The sequence below is a fragment of the Astatotilapia calliptera genome, chromosome 1 (genome assembly GCF_900246225.1).
Source record: "Astatotilapia calliptera chromosome 1, fAstCal1.2, whole genome shotgun sequence".
In the NCBI taxonomy this organism is placed as follows: Eukaryota; Metazoa; Chordata; class Actinopteri; order Cichliformes; family Cichlidae; genus Astatotilapia; species Astatotilapia calliptera.
The window spans coordinates 38,545,936-38,564,607 of record NC_039302.1 but is presented as its reverse complement, the minus strand read 5'-3'; the positions used below and the strand labels follow the sequence as shown (position 1 = coordinate 38,564,607).

Here is an 18,672-nt window from a genome sequence, read left to right as displayed (position 1 = left end):
TCTGAAATGACGTTAACGCCACAACACGGCAAATCTCCGTTAACGAGCTAACTGCGCTAACACACTAGTTCCCACCCATGTAATTGAGCATTGCGTGGCACATCCAACATACTGTTTTACTTTAGTCCATGACGCGCTTACCTTCAGGGTCATACGTCACATGAAAACCAAAATAATTCCAAACGCCAGATCTGAATGAGGGTGGGGGAGGTTCAATTTGCCATGTTGCAACGAGCTTAACTTCTGTCTGCTAGCTTGTCCTGCGCTCAGTGAATCTGCGTTCGACTACTCCGCTTAGGCTGCACTGTCGAGCGCAGATCCACTGAGCGCTCAACACAGACAGCATCGTCAGAAGGAAAGTTGATAAAATAAATTAAAAATTTTGTATTGTTCGATACATATGCGTACCGAACCGAAAGCACTGTATCGAACGGTTCAATGTTGATACGAATATCGTTGCACTGCTAGTATTTACCTTTGACAGGTGTTCTTATCTTTACCCCACAGAGGTCAGTCTTAAAATGTATGAACGCGGTGCATACTGATCTGTTTTCTGGTCTTACTGACCGCTCGCATCTGCAGAGTATGGCGGTGGTCCTGTTTCTGCACAGCGGTGAAAACAGTTCAGTGTCACAGCACCAGCTCACATTAGGAAGAAGCTTTATTGTAAAGTAAAGACGCCACATCAGCATGTCACTCTGAAACCTTCAAACAGGAAACAGACTGAGACCCGGGTCACATGACCTCGGGCACTTGCTGAGTGGAGGCAGAGGTTCACAGCTGTAGGCCGGTGCTCGTCCATGCTTCAAAGTCAAAGCCAGAATCTTAACGTGAACTCTGGAGGTAACAGGAAGCCTCGCAGCGGCACGCTCAACAACCTGCACGTCTGCACCTCTGTTTGTCTTCATCAAGTTGGAGGAAGCACCTATTCAGCACACCAGCACCAGGTGATCATAGACTAATACACCTTCACCTACAAAGCATGAACAGCAGTGGCCACCGTGTTTTCCTCCGTTCAGTCATAAAACGCTTCAGATTTAACCTTGGCTCTCCAGCGTGTCCAGCCGCCAGACCTGGGCCGTCTCAGGTTAAACGTTCAGCTCAGGTGCATGCTCTACAGAGCTGCCCAGTGGGCCGGATTTGGACCTTCCAGTGTACCGCTTCGGCTTTGCAGGCCATATAATAACAATAATGGATTGCATTTATATAGCGCTTTTCTGTTTGACGACTCTTATTTACAGGAAGGAGAAGCAAACGTCGGACAGATGTTAGTGTTCACAAATTTCTGATGAATTAAAAAAGACAACAAAAAAACCTTTAACATGAATGCGTTCTTTGTCTTCTGTTTCTCATACTCAGAGATCCTGATGGACAACTTGCACCAACAGAGCGAGAGCTCATTTTAAAGGTACCAGAAAGGACAGCACCACACCGAAGTGTGCCAGTCCACAGAGCATGTGCAGAAACGGCCGGCTTGTCCCAACAGCTGGTCTGTGGCGCCCTCTGGTGGTGAAAGTGCAGCGCGGCACCGTGAAGCCTCGGCATTAATGTGGTGGAAACAGAGGGAAATTACAGGCTGAGACGACGGTTCATCTGCAGGCCACCATCTGCCCGGTGACCAACCACACACTGCCACAACTGCACAGCGTCATCACACAACACACACACACGGCAGCGAAAATGCAAAAAATCTGAAGGAAGAGAGGCAGTTAAATGAGAGGGAAAGCTCGCTCTCTCACACACAGATGGCCTAATGTGTTCTTTAATCAGACACACTCACAGCTGGATATGAGAGCTATCAGGAAATTACTTGTTTTCACTGTGTGTGTGCACACGTGTGTGTGTGTGCGCACGTGTGTGTGTGTGTGTGGCTTTATTGGGAACAGGCGTGGGAGCTTTGATCTCTTTAAAAGTGCTGTGAGGCGTTGCTTCGGATCATCTCTGAGATGATGAATATTTGTTAGAACTGTGAGCGGAGCTGATCATCTTGGATCAATAATCTGATCGGTCACATGATGGAGCGCCTGGATCGTTCTCCTGGAGCTTCATGGAGCAGGTGAAGTGCGAGTGGATGCAGGACGAACTGCGTTTCTGTGGATTTTTACTCCATCAGCCGGTCAGTGCGCCCCAGGGCAGCTGTGGCTAAAAGGTAGCTGCCATCGCCAGTGTGTGAATGGGTGAATGACTGAATGTAGTGTGAAGCGCTTTGGGGTCCTTAGGGACTAGAAAAGCGCTATACAAATGCAGGCCATTTACCATTTACCATTCTCTGGTTAGAGGTTTAGCGAACTGGAGTTTTGACTGTCTGAACAGCCGCCCCTCCTCAGCTCCAGAGGTGACACACCTGGATTGGTCTGAGCGGAGTTTCACCTGCTCTGACAGGCCCAAGTCTGGGTCAACACAAACCTGAAGGGCAGGCGTGTCGGCTCTAGCAGCTCGAGGACCCGACGTTTCTTTCTTAAAGGACGCCTTCATGGGTAACTAACCAGCACCATGTTAGCGTCCTGATTTCCTGTAACACTTCCTGACTACTTCCTTTGTGAGAGGCCAGTCACGGTTTCCTCATAAATCTGTGTGCACGCTCTCAGTGAGGCTCTCGCGGCGTCTTTGGTTTTTGTGGTATGATGTTGATATTTGTAATCAAGCCACCTGCAGAGGTCAGCTGCGACCCGGTCCAAACTGTGACATGTGACCTCTGATGCTGTGTTAATGTTAATAAAATAACTTTATTAGAAAATGATTTTGACCCTGAAGCTAGAAGCTGGCCTTGGTATCAAACGTAGGTAAAAAGGAGAGCGTTCTGCTCTCACCTGTCCTGAGCAGACACCTGTCCACACGGCGCCTCCGAACTTTACCCAGCGTGCACTCTGTCACGTATCCTGCAGTGAATTATCAGAACCAGATCAAACATGCTGGTTGCTCTGCTTCAGACGTGAATCGTCACACCGATGCTCAGAGAACAGCTTCAGCGCTCCTGCAGGCGGTGAAGAACTGATCTGGGTTCAGTGTTTTCAGCCCTGAAAAATAACGAAGAAGCTTCCTGAAAGCTGAACGTTTCACTCAGGTGTGGAACATCAGCTGACGGAGGGGTGACACCACAGCGACAAACCCAAAGGAAAGAAGAAGAAAGTGAAACAGGAAGCAGGCGGGTGCTCTGTGACAATCCTTTTTTAGTTGGAATACATTTTATTTTTATTATAAGTACAGTTCAGTAGTTACAAAACGAAGCATCTGCCATGAGGATACAGCAAACAGAAAAGTGTGGAGCTCACAAGACAGGTTTGTACATCATACGTGGGGTGGAATGATCATCGGAGCTGGTTCAGAGATGAATCTTTACACGGCTGGAAAACAGAGAGCAAGGTCGGAGGTCGCTTCCGAAGCGCCTCGAGCATTTCCTCCTCGCGTCTCACTCTCACTAGTTTGATTTCGAATCCTCTGTTTTCAAAGATTACTGCCATCTACGTAAATCAAAGAAACAAAAACGGGAGGATATACTGCAGAGAACGATCAGCCGGGCTCAAGCAGCAGCAGGCCTACGCTGAGGGTCGGGGAGGGGTCAGGGGTCAGCATACAAAAGAAGCCACAAACAGTAAACTAAAAAAGAAGTCTTATAGTTGGACTGTACATACCGCTTTAGACTTTTCTCTGGGTTCACAAAAAATGACGTAGAAACATTTCACAATGCCAAGGGACACACAAACACACACCTTCATTTAGTTAGTTAGCTAGTTTGTACTGTATAGGTTGGATTTATAATACTGTCACAGTGCAAAATACTCGGGAGATCGAAACGAATCAAAGAAAGAAGAAAGGACGAGTCCCTCTATGCATAATGATTCTGTATATACGGGGAGGGGGCGGGGCAAATATGTCTGCAGCACAGGAGACGATTGTCATCTTTTTCCTCTTTTTTTCTCATCGGTAAATGGACAAGGCATTATTCATGTACAGTACATATGAAAATCCAAAGAAAATCAACCCTACGGCCTACGGTCGAGCACAGCTACGGAGCTTTGAAGCAGTAACGGGGACGTGTTTCTAAGGCTATACACAATAAGCATTTTTCCAGTTTTCTTTTTTTCCTCGTAAAGTAAATACATCGAAGCGTCGTCTTCAGTAGTCGGTAACACTGTGCAACAAAGATGGTGGCAGTATTTTACACACGGCCGCAGCTCCACAGGACGCGGCGTTTGAAAACGCCGCCCGCTTCTCAAACTGTTGCCTCTTGCCGTCGCTCTCTCGAGGCGGCGGCGGCGGCGACAACAGTACGGTACAGAAAAACAGACGGAGGCAGAGGGAGGGGCTGAACCTGTACGCGCGCATCATCTTTGTGCCACCGTCGCCGGGAGGCGTGGCCTGCGGGCAGCCAGTCCTCTGCATGGCGGGAATGTGCAGATTTAAAGTTTACACCTTAAAAAAGGACACAGCGTCTCTAAGCTGAGGAATGTTTCAGGGACACTTACAGGAAGTGCTAACAGGTAGTTTCATCCAAAGAAAACAAAGAAGGAGAAGAAGAAGAGAAGACGGGGTCGGGGGGGGGGGAGGGCGCTCAGAGCGCCAGAGACAAACAGGAAGTCCACTGCTTTAGTGTCCGGGAGGCTGTGAGAGTCATTAGGTCCACGTGGCGCCGCTCTGACGGTAGTTTGTGTTTTCTCATCTTAAATAAAGTCTCTGATATAGTGTGTCCTTCGTTAACCTTCATCCTCTTCATCACCGCCTCCATCCTCACCAGCGTCCGCTCGCTCTGGCGCGGCCATTACTCTTTGTTTACAGCGTGGGCGTCGCCTACATTATGGTTGTTAGGGTGGTTGTTAAGGTCGCTGTTAAGATGGTTGGGGTCGAGGGTCAGCGTGGGGTCATGGGTCATGGGCTGGTCCTCCTCTCCTACCCACAGATGCACTACGGCCAATGAGAGAACAAGAGGCAGGTTAGCACCACGGACCCGCACACACACACACACAATGTGGTTTCATATGTTTGTGGGGACATAATGCTTTCCCTGGCCCCCTATCCCAACCATCAGAAATGAATGCCTGACCCCAGCTGTAACCCCAGCTGTAACCCCAGCTGTAACCCCAGCTGTAACCCCAACCCTAACCCCAGCTGTAACCCCAGCTGTAACCCTAACCCCAGCTGTAACCCCAACCCTAACCCCAGCTGTAACCCCAGCTGTAACCCCAACCCTAACCCCAGCTGTAACCCTGACAATAAAACCACGTTTTGAGTCTCAAAAATGTCTTCAAACTTATGGGGACCCGGATTGTGTCCCCATAAGGGCTGCTGGTCCCCACAATTATTATAAACTTCCAATTTGTGGTCCCCACAAAGATATGAATACACACTCACACACGCACATGGACAAACATCATGGTGTGTAACTAACAGTGACGTCCGCACGGCGGTCAGCTGGTCGCTGAGGCCACACAAAGATGGACGTGTGGACGTACACTTACAGAGTTATAAGAACAAAGAATATGATAATAATTTGTAGTGTTTATATTCTGTTGTTGTCCATTTTATATCAGTCTGGAAGCTGAAGCTGGATGAACTGAAGGAGCAGGGTGGGGCTGAAAGGTCCGTCTATGCACTGGATCAGGTGGATGTTACTTTGTGCAGGATTCATTTTCCCTCAATGATTTTAGTACATTGTTCACACCTTCAGAATAAATTTAGAACAATTATTAAAAATGTCCCTGAAAGCGCATCACCACACGGTCTCCATGGAAACATCTGTTCTTTATTAAAAACTCATCCAGATCTGCTTTGATGGAACATTTGTGTTACTGGGTCAAAGGTCATGGTTCAGTCTGACCTTTGACCCAGTAGGATCTGAGGATCTGTCCTGGATAAGAACCGTGCAAAGAGCTCCACACATTCATTTTGAGCCTCCATCTATAAAAACAACACGTGGTCTTGATCCTGTGAGCTCTGTGCACGTGAGCAGCTGTCCGGCAGGACGTCACATGATCACTGTCTCACGCACACACAGTATTCATCAGTCAGGATGCTCAGATTGGACAACTGAAAGTTTTCTGGTGTGCGTGTGTGAATGCAGGTCCTTGTACATGATGAATGTGAGCTGGACTGAGCAGCATGTGAGGCAGTTTCAGCTGTTTTATGGGAAACGTGCAGCAGGCAGGACAGTGACCCTGTTAGTGTCATTCTGTCCAATAAACAAACACGTGGGTATCAATTTAATCTTTTTTCTTTTCAGTACTGAAGTTCTGAAAGATTTTCGCTCCCCGGCGCTCGTGCACTGTTGATACATGAACGGCGCAGTTGCTCGGAAAGATTCGGCCTCATTAAGATGTAAAACAGACGCATCACCTTCTTTTCTGCCTTTCTGCTTCCTGTGAGGCTGAAGCATGAGCGAGGTCGGTGGGTCGACCAATCGGCTGTTTGTTTCCTCCTCGCGCTGCTTTTTTTTGTCATTTTGGGGGTTTGGGACGATGTCTTCGAGATTGGGCGCCAACACGTTTGAGTCCCGGCAGCGCAGGCCTTTCACGCCCAGCGCCCAGCTCAATAAGTGCGACGGGAAGTGTGACAGTGGCGAGAAGCGAAGTGAGTAATTGCAATAAAAAAAGTTTTATGTCTCTGTGATACAGTAAGAAATGCATAACTGTAATTAGGTCCCACAGCAGAGGCCACTAAATAATACAAGCCCCCCCCTCCCGGTTTTGCACACTTTCATTCCCTCAGCAACTTCTTTGAAAATTATTTTGCAATAAAACACCGCTGAGCACATTTGCATGTCATGTTCTTTTAAAGTGGCGTTATGAATCTGACAAAACCAAATTAAAACACGGCTTTATTTGAGCTGTGCTTTCACAAGTATGGAAATGGATATGAAAATGAAAGGAAGTGCCAGCGTAACAGAGGGAAAATAAAGAGCTAATAACATGATAAAACATCTCTTAGATTCAGCAGCCAGTAATAACTCTCAGACTGTCTGCGCGGCGGGAGGAGAGCCCAGCAAACTCACTTCACGTGCTTCCCCGCTCCGCGTTACAACTGCAACCAAACAGAACCGTCACACGTACACGTCTGCTCTGCGCCGCGGCCGACGGCGCCCCGCTTCGCTTCTGCAGCTCACCCATCTACACGTCCAACCACGGCAAAGAACGACACGTATGGGACACCTACTGTGGAACCTGGTGCTGCTGCCCTGCGTGGCAAAGAGACTTAACCGTGTTCAACTACTGTTCATGACATGTTGGCCTGTAATCTCTCAGACGTGCCTCTCATGAATCATATTAAGTCATTGTGAGCCAGAAAGAAGATTATACATCATGTATAAACGCTCACGGACGTGACACGTGTCTGTTTCTACAGAGACGGCAGCACAAACTCCAACAAGTACACATCACAGAGTGTAAGGATGCTGAAAGAGGCCAAAACCACTGGACTGATCTTCATGCAGGTTCTCATTTCTTTCTTTTATATAAATCCTGCTGAGTACAGTCTGTTTACCAACATCAGCAAACACACTGTGTAGTACTGCTGTGAAACACTGCCCCCTGGTGGTGACAGCTTTAGTTACACGCTGCTGAAGATGAGTTTACTCACACATCACATATGCAGGAATCAGCATCTGCTCTAACACAGACTTCGCTTTCTTTTCAGCTCAGCTTCAGTTTCAGATGATTTCTGGTCGACTGTGTGGGTTTGTGTTCACTCTCGGTCACGTGGACCTCGCGTCATTAAACACACGAAGCGACATCTCCTCAGAACGAACAAAGACTGACACCAAAGGTATTTTCTGCACATTTTATTTGATTTTTCACTGTTTTTAAAACCTCACAAATAATTTCAGCTGCTTGTTTTTTTCTACACTCTTTGAACCGTACTTTTATGTGCCTGCAAAAACACAACACTCATTCTTGTGTGTGCGCTCACGCTGTGAAAGGTTCATTCTGTAAAAAAAAACACAACACTGGTGGGGGGGAGGGGGGTTTCATGTGTCTACCCAGTTGTGGGCCAAATGGTCTCATTTTTGCTGTGCAGGACAGCAGCGTGATACTGAGCAAACCAATGTCTAAAAATAAAAGTACGGGACTCATTTAATGTTGAAGACAAAGTAACAGAGGTCCTGTTAACACCTGCAGCAGACAAATGTGAGCTTACACTGCTGCTTCTGACTGGCTGCTTAGTGATCACATGATTAGAGGGGCTGTGAGTCGAGCCTTCACCTCCCAGTGGCCCCTCCTGAGCCAGGGAAAGACCCGGATCATGGCTCCTCACTGGTGTCATACCCACCTGCAGCCACACGATGGCGATCTAAGACCAGGAAATGAGATGCTGAAGTGCTCAGATGAGCGAGCAGAGCTCCAGTCGCAGCATGGACATTAAACACACGAGACATTAAATGCGATCCCAACGAGAGGATCCGAGCTCCGACTGTGGGTGCCAGGTCTGCTGTGAGAACAGCCCACACCTCTAAAACGAACCCAAAATAAAGTTTCCTTGTTTTCAAGCTTCAAAAAGTGTTTAGTCTGTCCCCAAGGGCACTTCCTGCCTTTGACTTCCCTGTAAAGAAACTTCCTGTAACGAGCTCCAGATTAGGCCCCATATTTGATTTTCACTGTTCATTAACTAAGCCACCTGGAATGTTATTATTTAAGCACGCTGCTCCTTCTCCCCAAACAACTGCCGCTGCGAGGGGGGAGCGCTTTCCCGGCCAACTTTATAGATTTAGCATAACTTCCCTTCACACTTTTTAATTTCCCATTCGGGTAGATGGCAGATGCACCTCACAGACACAGAAACCTGCCCGGCATTCATCTCTCACATGAATGCGAGTCTTATCTGTTTGTTTCCTTCAGACAGTCTGCCGTCTGTGGGCCAGCGCACCTCGCACACAGCCCTGCGCCCGCCCCACAAACATCACACACAATCTATACGTCGGCCCGAGCCACCACAGCGCCCTCTTGTGGCACGCCATGAGGCGGCACCGGCGGGAGAGGATCTGGGAAAGCTCAACATATGGTGTGAGGACACACAGCTCCAGGATCCATCTACTGTTAATACATGTGTCATGCTTAACAGAATGGATAAATGGGGGGGGGGGGGCAACGGCACGGTGCTGCACTGAGCATGTGTCGGGGAGTACACGCCGGCGTGGGTGTGTGTGCGTGCGGACGAGTGTGTGTCGTCTCAGAGGCATCACCTGACGTTAACATCAGCCTGCAAAAATACCACACGCATACTTATGCACACACACGCACACTCACAGAGACACACGCATGTCAGGTATTCATATCTGAAATCTGACTTAATGCTTCCCGAGCCCCTGACCCGCCTGTAAGCCTGTCACTGAAAACACATTTTCAAAAATGTCTTCAAACTTGTGGGGACCAGACACGCACATGCACACGCATGCAGACACAAACACGCACTCTCACAAAGAAACACTCACACACACGCGGCTGCTTGTCTGTTTGAGCTCAGAGCATTTACATTTCTCTTTGCTTTAGTGGGAAAAAGTGAAAAAGGAATAAAGGTCACGCAGCTGCGTCACACTGAAGATGAAACATTTTCATGTCAGCCTCACAGTTAATGCAATAATTCGTCCAAGCTCTCGTACTCATGTTCACGTCCACGCCGTGGAGGAGGCGGGATCCCATGTAGGACAGGTGTTATTCAACACCCACAGCGCTCAGCCAATCAGAAGAAAGCTGGCTTTCAGGAGGAGGAGCTAAAACAGCTGATTCCAGAGAGAACATGAGCTCCAGGCCTTGCAGAAGCGGCTCTGGATCGTGTTTTTTTGACCCTGAGCGGGCCTGACAGCGACCAGCCCGCCTGTGAGTGTCACAGAAAGAAGGCTTATTCTGAACTGTGCAAAGTCGCCCTGCGAGAGCTGAGCAGGAAGAAATGGGCTTGGCACACTGGGGCGTGTTCGGACAGGTGACCTGCGCGTGTGCATGCGATGTTGGCGGTGGCTCTTTGTTCCCTGTCGCAGGCTTCCGGCCTCAAAGCGGCAAAGAGTGTTATCGTTGGCAGCGGCGCGCCTCATTGTACAGCCCGGCATTTCTAAATATGTAAATATGAGCAGCAGCAGGCTTGTATACACCGAGGAGGAGCGGCGCAGGAAGTGAGCGCAGCCCGCGCCCCCCTCTGCCTCCAAAATTGTATTTTTAGATGGTTTTAATGAATACAGGATGTTTATAGTTACCATTCCCTGTGATTCGCACAAAAGACTAGAAAAATCCACACCGCCACCCCTCCTCTTCACCCTTCCCACCTTCCTCCCCCTCCTTCCCCCGATCCCTCAAAGCACTACTAAAGAAGCAGAAGAAGAAGAAGGAGGCGGGTGAGGAGAAGTGGCGGCAGCTTGTTGTGCTGCGCTCTGATCCTTATTAGACAAACAGAGCGTGGCGTTGAGGTGCAACAAAGAGTGACGCCGGCTCGTGCGCGGGCGCAGCGAGAAGGTTCCTCATCGAGCGACTTCAAGGCAATTTCTGTTGTTCCTGCGATTTAAAGCCAGAGCTTCTTGGGGGGGGGGGGGTGATTAGGTGATGACTCCATGGCAGCTTGTTTTCTTTTTATAAACTCACTCAAACTCTGAGCTGACAGGATGGAGGGATCCAGAGGAGGAGGAGTGAAGATGGAGGAAGGCATGATTGCAGTTGTGTGTGTGTGTTGGGGGGGGGCACAATGAAGTGAGCGTTAGTGGCCTCTTTCTATCTTTCGCTGTCTGTCTCCAAAACTGTTTCTGAGGCTAAAAGATTGCCGGCGTGATAATACCTCCGCTGAGCAATTTAAGCCCAAACACTCTGATGCTACAATCTGTCTTCTCTGCCTGATAGCGCTTTTCTCTCCTCTTCTCTCCAAATTACTTTCTTTCATATCTAATTATATTTGCTAATGATCTTATAAGAGAATAATGGAATGTGCTTGATCTATTACCTTTTTTTTCCAATACATAAATACAATGCGGGGGAAATGACTGCTGCAGACAGGAGGAAATGTTTTTTTGAATGTTTTCGATGAGAGGGAAAATGAAGCTGGGAGCTGCAGGGTCATTAATGGGCGATGAGCGCAGAGGTCATCTCTCACATTCTCTTTGACATTTCTCTCATCTGACGTGCACGAACCGTCGCAGCCTCGTGCACGCTCTCCATCCGCTCATCTACCGCCAGCCTCGCTCGATCGCGCTTTTAATGGAAACTTAGTTTGGCAGCATGTCGGCGTCACAACTTCGTGGCGACACCTGCTGTTCGGGGCAGTACTGCGGCCTCTGGCTCTCTGGGAAAAATAAATGTGCCCCGCTTTAAACGTCTTTATCTGAGCAGCTGTCGTCTCTCCGTTACCAAACCTCTACCCTGTCCCGTCCACCCCTCGCCCCCTCCTCCATCCTCCCCTGTTATTTTTCCTCCCTGCAGGACAAGCCGAGCCCTGACAGGCACTCTAAACCCCCGGCATTAATGGAAGGAAATGGCATTCGATCCCTGTTTGATCTCCTAATCATTTCTGCTGAAATGATAATTAGTGCCCTTCCAATCCTCCCATAGAGGAGGAGAGAGGGCCGGTGGAGGCGGCGGGTGGGGAAATACATAAATAGAAAAAAACTCTTGCTTTTTAGCCCTCGAATAACATCTCTGTCACCACGCGGAGCATGTTAGCATCCAACAAGTGCTGTCCTCCATCACACATCCCTGCTGCCACACACACCGAGACAGGCCTGGAGACTGCAGTCTGTGATTCCTTTCAGCTGACATAATCCTGATTGATTCGTTCAGCAGATAAAAACCCGGTCCACTTCTGCCCTTTTACGGGGGGGGGGGGCTGCAACATAATACGGCCTTTTATTCAGCGACAGTGTCACATAATGGTGCAGGAATGTGCAGAAAGGCTGCGGAGCGCCGAGAAAACCTCGAGCTGAGTGTATAAACTGGAAGGAGATCCTTTCACTTGTTTCAGCAACACGGACGGCCGAGCTCATCGCCAAACACCGACACCGAGCTTACCCACGCCGAGGCTGGAGGCCGAGCTGCTGCACGATGCTGCTTTGACTTTGATTAAAGCCCAGCGTTGGGGTTTCCTCTGCCTTCTGATCCACCCACTAACAAACAAACTGCAGGCATATCACAGGACTTTTACTTATGCTAGAAGAAGATGACGACGACAAACGCAAGCTAAGATAAAATGCGATTTACAGTATCGGAAGTTTTCTTGCAGCCAAGACGAGAAACACGAGTAATAAAGTAGAAAAGAACTCAATGAAGAAATTAAACAAAGTGGTGTCATTCAAGAGAATAAGACAATATCCTTCCATAACATCAGGGTTTAAGCCCCGCCCACACTCACACTGAAGTCTCAGCCCTACTTTCCTAACTAAACATAGAAGAAGAAGAAGTGGAGGTCTGAGGGTCGAGCTCTGAGTGATTCTGGTGCTTTAACCTGTTCCTCTCACATCACCTTCAGTAAAATCTGCCTGAGATAGCGGGGTCTGCCATCATCATCATCGTCACCCTCGTCATTGTCACCATTAACACCATTATCACAGCTGACAGCTGTGGGTACACTAGAGGATACCTGTAGTCTCTTCACAAATGGAGACAAAGCAGTAAACGAATCAACCAATTAGCCAATCAGAAGCAGCGGCAGACCAGCAACTCTCAGATACAGATATCTGGTAAACTTCCTGTTTCTGCGAAGCATCCACGCCGACACACTGTACACTTTAATCAGTCTGTTCGTGACGCCGCCTACAGAACAGCCACAGATAGACAGGTGTACGTGGATATATGGCCATATGGAGGACCCAGCCTGATTTTCGGCCCCTGCGTGAAGCGATACTCTGTGCAGCGTCAATGATGCTTCGTGACCTTCAGAGTTAGAATATGACTGAGCGTTTCCACGTCTCTGAGCCGTCTCATCGTGCCGCAAACATCTCGCCTCTCCTCGTTTAGCAGAGCCCCAAACAGCAGACAGCCTCCCCGAGAGTCCACTGTATTAATTGTAGGCGCTAATCTGCAAGCCGTGGCCCTCCCAGAAGTGGACAGTGTTTTCGGCAGCAGCTCAGTGGCGGTGACATATCTGGTTACTAATTCGGTGTGGCATGAAGCCAGATGGGAGATGGGAAGGGAGCAGGAGTCTGCTGATGTGCCAGCGAACCCCAAAGCAAAGAAGGAGAGAGATGACACACTATGGAGGATGTATGTGGATCACCGGCACAAAGCGAAGCAGCAAATGGGACAATAGTATATAGGCCAGTAAGCATATATAGGGCAGCAGTGCTCTGCTGTGGTGTGTAAAAACTGAGATCAGAAAATCAGATCTGCCATTAAACACTGGAGGGAAAGAAAACAGAAGGTCCACAGGTACGCGTCACAGAGTAACGATCCCAGAATACTCAGATTACTCTGAAAGTTCTTTGTAATTCATCTGCTTAAATAGAAGTCAGATGGACGGTTGGACGCAATAGGAGCTTTAGCCTGCCTAATGAGTTAGAGGGGGGCTTTGGGTGAGCCCTCTTTCCGTCCTGTCCTGTTCTTGTTTCTGTTTCTTGCTGTATAAATAAAGTCGTGGCGTTCCCAGCACTCCCATGGCATGCTGGGACCTCTATGGAGCGTCAAGAGGACAGAGAAACCGCAGGTTTTAGTGCCTCCCTGCTCTGAATGTGGGCTTTGTTGGTCTTTAAATCACTGCTTTCCTGAGAAAATCAGAATCCTCAGATGTTTGTCTGCATGGAATCACAATTTTTTATTTATTTATTAGGAAATAACCAGATTAATAGGAGTTAGATTAAACTAGGATTACAACCATATCCTGGATTACTGAGCTCCCACCTGCTCTTCATTGCACATTTCTTGAGGCCTGTTTTTCCCACAGCTGCAGGTTAATGCAGCATTCCCGTTTTGTGCTCACAGCTGTACAGAATAAAGGAATATGTGTCTTTAATCATAAACTCACATTACATAAATAAAAGCACACTAAGAAAGGGCTTAAACAAACTGTTATCATGGATCCAAGTGAGGCGTCGTTCATGCTGCTCCTTCTCCCTTTTTTATTTTTAATATTCAAACATCCAATAATAATCAGACAGACATGTTCATACACGTCTCTACACCTCCATGACCTCCTGATCCGGCTTCTCTTCCAGATTTCTTTGCTCCCGTCTTTGTTTCCATGAAGACAAAGCCGCTTTGCAGCAGTTTAGCATTGCTAATAACCCGTGTTTCTGTCTGCACACACACACTCAGCTTTTTGATGTAAAGAGATAAAAAAGTGAGAAATTAAAAAGTGGAGCACCTGGCTGATGTTTCGTGGCTCGCCGAGGTCTCTGATGATTCAACAGTTGCTGCTACAAACATCTGCTCGCTGCTCTTAGCAGATCTCAATTAAGGCTCACGCAGCCCGGCACGCCATGCCTTATTTATGAGACGAACAAGGGGAGGAGGCCAGAGGTCTGAGAAATCCCCTCACACAGGGAGGAGCGCAGAGGGGAGGGGGGTGACGGAGGTGCCAGCACTGGCTGCACTTTAAGAAAATAAAAAAGAGGAGCGGTGGCAACAAACGGCCCCGAGCCCTTCCTCATCTCCTCTCAGAGAGCGAGACGATGAAGACGAAGGAGTGTTGATATGATTATGTAAATGTAAACAGGATTTCCTGCCGACTCGGAGCCGCTCCTCTCTCTCTCTGACCCGTTCTCCTTGCAAATCTTCTATTTAAGACGAATTCCCCTGGGGAGGCCGCTCTGCCGTTACTTAACGGGATAATTATGATATACGAAACCTTTCCAAGTTCACCCCCACTCCCACACCCCTCCTCTCCCTCCCCAACCGCTGCCTCCATTCCTCTCCGTCTGTCTCAGGTCTGTCCTGTGTCCGGGACCGCGAGGCCCCGCCCCAGATTGACAAAGCGACTTCAGACGCTGCTGTTTGTTTTGGTTCAAAGCTGAAAAAAGTTATAGTTTTATGATGAAAAACAGTGCTGTGAGAGCAAAACTGTAAACAACAGAACCTCTGTTCTGATTTAACGTGCACACACTCGTGCACACTTTGGCAGATCCATCCAGTAACCTCTGACCTCTGCAAGGACACGTTCCACACCAGCTGATTTCATTCAGTTCCTAAAATGTTTCTCGGACATCAAAAATAATCCGAATCTTTCCCAAACGTTCCTGCAGGACGACGCTAAAAATGCCTCTGACGTCATTTACGACCCGCCTGAAACTCCCCGAGTCCTGACAAACGCGACCTGTGGCCAAACACGCCGGCGTGCTACAACCACGCAGGAAGCCCACAATTGCAAAATAAAAGACGTGACATCGGGAAATGCTCACGGTGGCTGTGTCAACCACTAACAGTGCAGGAAGTGAGGACAAAGAGCCATCGTCAGTGTGACCGCTGAGCTCCGTTTGGCTCTCTCTGACCGTTTTAATCGAATCAGCTCGACGTCTGTCATCCGTCTGCAGGAATCAGACGTGAGGAACATCTTCATACGTGACGCCACAGAGCTGTGAAAGCGCTCAGCAGCAGATCCTCCGACCGACTTGGACCCAAACACCATGACCTCACAGTGGAAGAAGTGAGCAACGATCACATTATATCCCTGTGTGTGTGTGTGGGTAAAGCAGCGTATTTACTCTTTGGTCTCTAGCAGGAACAAAGGGAGGCTTTTTGATACGCAGCGTGGTGAGCGCAGAGGAGTGAGCAGAAATCATGCTGCTCCAAACATTTCATAATGCAGACATACAACTTAATTGCGATTGTGCGTGGTTGTTTGGTTCCTTATTTACTCCAACAACTTTGTTACAGAGCCACACGTCAAACTATTTACACGCTGGTGTAAGCACTTACGGCTACGACTCTTTCTGCTTGACAACGGCCATAAACACAGGAGTGAGAGATCAAAACTGTTCATCAGAGAGCGTGACAGATGACAGATATGGCAAGAGATTTTCCATGATCTTCTGCACACATGGGGGGAGGGGGGACTTCAAGGGACGGAGGAGGGGAAGGAAAAAAGGAGCTCGGAGAAAAGTCGGTTTCCACACGAGGAGGTGCAGCGGCTCGAGAAATGAGAAAGCCAGAAAGTTCCCACCAACGGTGACGATGGGATCAGCGTGTGCTGCAGACGGGCTCGGCTTCCTTCACGGGGGAAGCCGTTAACTAGTCACATGGTAAAATGATTTTTAAGTTTGAGTTTAGTCTTCTTTCATTTAACCACCCTCTTTTTGGCTTACTCGAGGACATTACAGTACTGCAGTACTCCCTGGAATGTGAGCTCGTAGTGAAAAAACGATTTCCCAAAAGCTGGGTTCAAGACGTGACCAGAAACACGACGTCAGCTACCGACTGACAAAGTAAAAGACATTCATATGTCTCCAAAGACTGGGGTCAAAGTTCACGCTTAGTTGATCTCTCTGCTCATAAGAAACATTAAGATCTGCAATAACGATGATTTTGGAATGAACTACACGTGAGCTATCGGCGCTGATCAGGCGCATTTTGAGATAAAGTTTTATAAGTGATCGCCAGCCCGTCGTCATGGAAACTCATTAATTGTTTAAATGTTTTTCACTTGCTGTTTCGATGTAAGCGCTTATAAATAAAATACATTATCATAATTATTATTAACGGTGGTTAATAATGATGTTTACTCAAAGGCGCCAGTTTCTACGGTAACGTCAGTCATATGGCACGCGTGTGCCGGGCAGACTGCAATCTCTGAAACGAGGTTCATGATCATGTGACTCAGGTCGCCGCCACCTGCCCACTGATACGCTCAGAATAACACCCACAGTATGCCCGTTTAACTTTGAAATAACGTCCAGATAACTGTTTACAAACCAACATTATCAATCAGTGAACATTATTATTGATTATTATGATTCTTTTTCAACAGTAAATAATAATTATTAGGTATTTTATTATAACTTTAGTAATGAAACAGCAGGTTGGATTTATTTTCTTCATCAAAGAAAAAACAAGTGACTGTGATTTTTAGTGCTGATTATTTTGGGGGTTCCTGTGACGGAGCACATCCTGGTTAAAATGATTTCTTTGTCTGACTCAGTAAAGAATAATTAATAAATAGCGTGGCGCCCCGGCCCTCCCCTTCCTGCTGCTGTTGAAATCCATAACATTTCTTTTGTTCCCTCCTTTCTGTAAGCCCGCTCTCTTATTTTCCCAAGGCCGAGAAACTTCAGACATGAGAACCCTGATATAAAACCAGGGAAATTTACCTGGGATTAGCAGCCATTGACAAATAACCTTGGTGATAGATGCACAGTAGATTTGGTTCAAAGCTCTCCCGGCAGCCTCAAAAGAGATTAGTTCACTTCTTATCAGGTCAGAGGCGTCGCCTGGGAAATGTGTTTAAAGTCACATTGATTTATTGAAAGATTCCCCAATAAGAAGATATCTGTAGACTTAAGGAGTGCGTGTGTGTGAGTGTGTGTGTGTGAGAACAAGTGCCTCAAATAAATTACACTGCCTGTTGGAGCTTTGAGAAAAAGAAAAGCTGCATACAAAGACATTTCAAACTCAAAAGCACTTGTAGATAACTCGCTGGATTCGGCCTCTGGAGAAAGACGCCGCTGTTCTCGCTCTACCTGCCTCTCTCTCCATTTACCCCACGCTGGCAGCGCTGCTGAAAACAGCGATTGTACCGCGGAGAGACGCCGCTGACAGGGAGGTATAATAAGGCCTCTTTGTTCCCCAGAGAGCGAGGTAGAGACACATATGGACAGAGGGGGGTTTACACCATTACCTTCTTAAGCGTCATTATCAGGCCGAGGAGAAGAGGACTGTGGGAAAGCGGGCGGGGAAGCCGGTGAGTGAAATGGAAGATCTGACGAGTCGCTCACCGGGTCCACCTGCAGGACGAGGGCTTCGATTCTCCGCTGGCTCGCGCTCACCGGAAGCTGTCCCTAAACCTCATCCCGCCGCTGCTCTTCTGCTGTTAATGTTTCTACTCTTTCGCTTCAGCCGAGACAAAAGCCCACTTCAGGACGCCACGAGGGTCGGGCCCGTCTGTGGGCACCGCTTTGGTGAATAGTCCAGTACTTAAGCAGCTCTGCTCCTCCTGAGCGCTTCATACAACCGCCTGATCTGCAGCCACCGCGTCTTCCTGCTTTAATAAAGGTTATAGAACACACCATACAGCCTCAGCCAGGAGCTGATCTCCTGACCACTTCCCAGGGCCTCCTCCAGGAGGCTTCTTGTCACATCCGGAGCCCCCTACTCTGCCTCCTCTCGATGTGGAGGAGCTCCTGCGTGACCTCCCGAGCTCCTCGGCCCACCTCTGAGGCTGAGCACAGCTCACGTCTTCTGCTCGGTTCTTCCAACACCTGCAAAGTCCACGTCAGGAGCTGGCGTGGAGGTGGCACAAGTTGCTGTGGTTAGACCTTCGTCTGCCACCTTTTCCTCACTTGAAGTGGTTTAGGTAAAAGTCTGGTGTTGATGCTTCATTAACATTTAAAAGTGTGCTAACCAATTAAACGATGAGCAGCTCTTTTCAAAAATAAACCCCCCAAACTGGACAGATGGAGGGAAAGATGGAAAACAAAAGATTCACACAGAAGAGTAAAATATGCACAGCTGATTGGCTCTGATGTCATCAGTCAGCCAGGTGTAACCCGTCACTCAGCGCCTCACAGCACCCACCCTCCAGCCTGGAGTACCAGAGCCGCCCGACTGGAACGAAGCGGATAATGCGGCT

At 48.2% G+C, this 18,672-nt stretch overlaps 1 protein-coding gene and 1 long non-coding RNA gene across 12 annotated transcripts in view; one reads left to right on the top strand and one right to left on the bottom strand.

Moving 5' to 3' along the window:
* The window catches only part of znf536 (zinc finger protein 536), a 223,199-nt gene that overhangs the window by 22,247 nt on the left and 182,280 nt on the right, over window positions 1-18,672 (bottom strand). For 2 of the 11 annotated variants that reach the window (XM_026177482.1, XM_026177549.1), the window contains exon 5: window positions 3,156-4,902. The exons of the other annotated variants lie outside the window; for them this stretch is intronic. In XM_026177482.1, the coding sequence (XP_026033267.1) occupies window positions 4,760-4,902 (143 nt within the window). In that variant the 3' untranslated portion in view covers window positions 3,156-4,759. Of the gene's footprint in view, window positions 1-3,155; window positions 4,903-18,672 lie in introns of those variants that run through there. 11 annotated transcript variants of the gene reach the window in all.
* LOC113027768 (uncharacterized) overlaps window positions 1-18,672 on the top strand; it is a 90,329-nt gene that overhangs the window by 70,147 nt on the left and 1,510 nt on the right. Inside the window, exons 2-4 of the long non-coding RNA XR_003273128.1 lie at window positions 1,360-1,614; window positions 7,336-7,423; window positions 7,627-7,755. This is a non-coding gene — a long non-coding RNA (uncharacterized LOC113027768). The remainder of the gene's footprint in view (window positions 1-1,359; window positions 1,615-7,335; window positions 7,424-7,626; window positions 7,756-18,672) is intronic.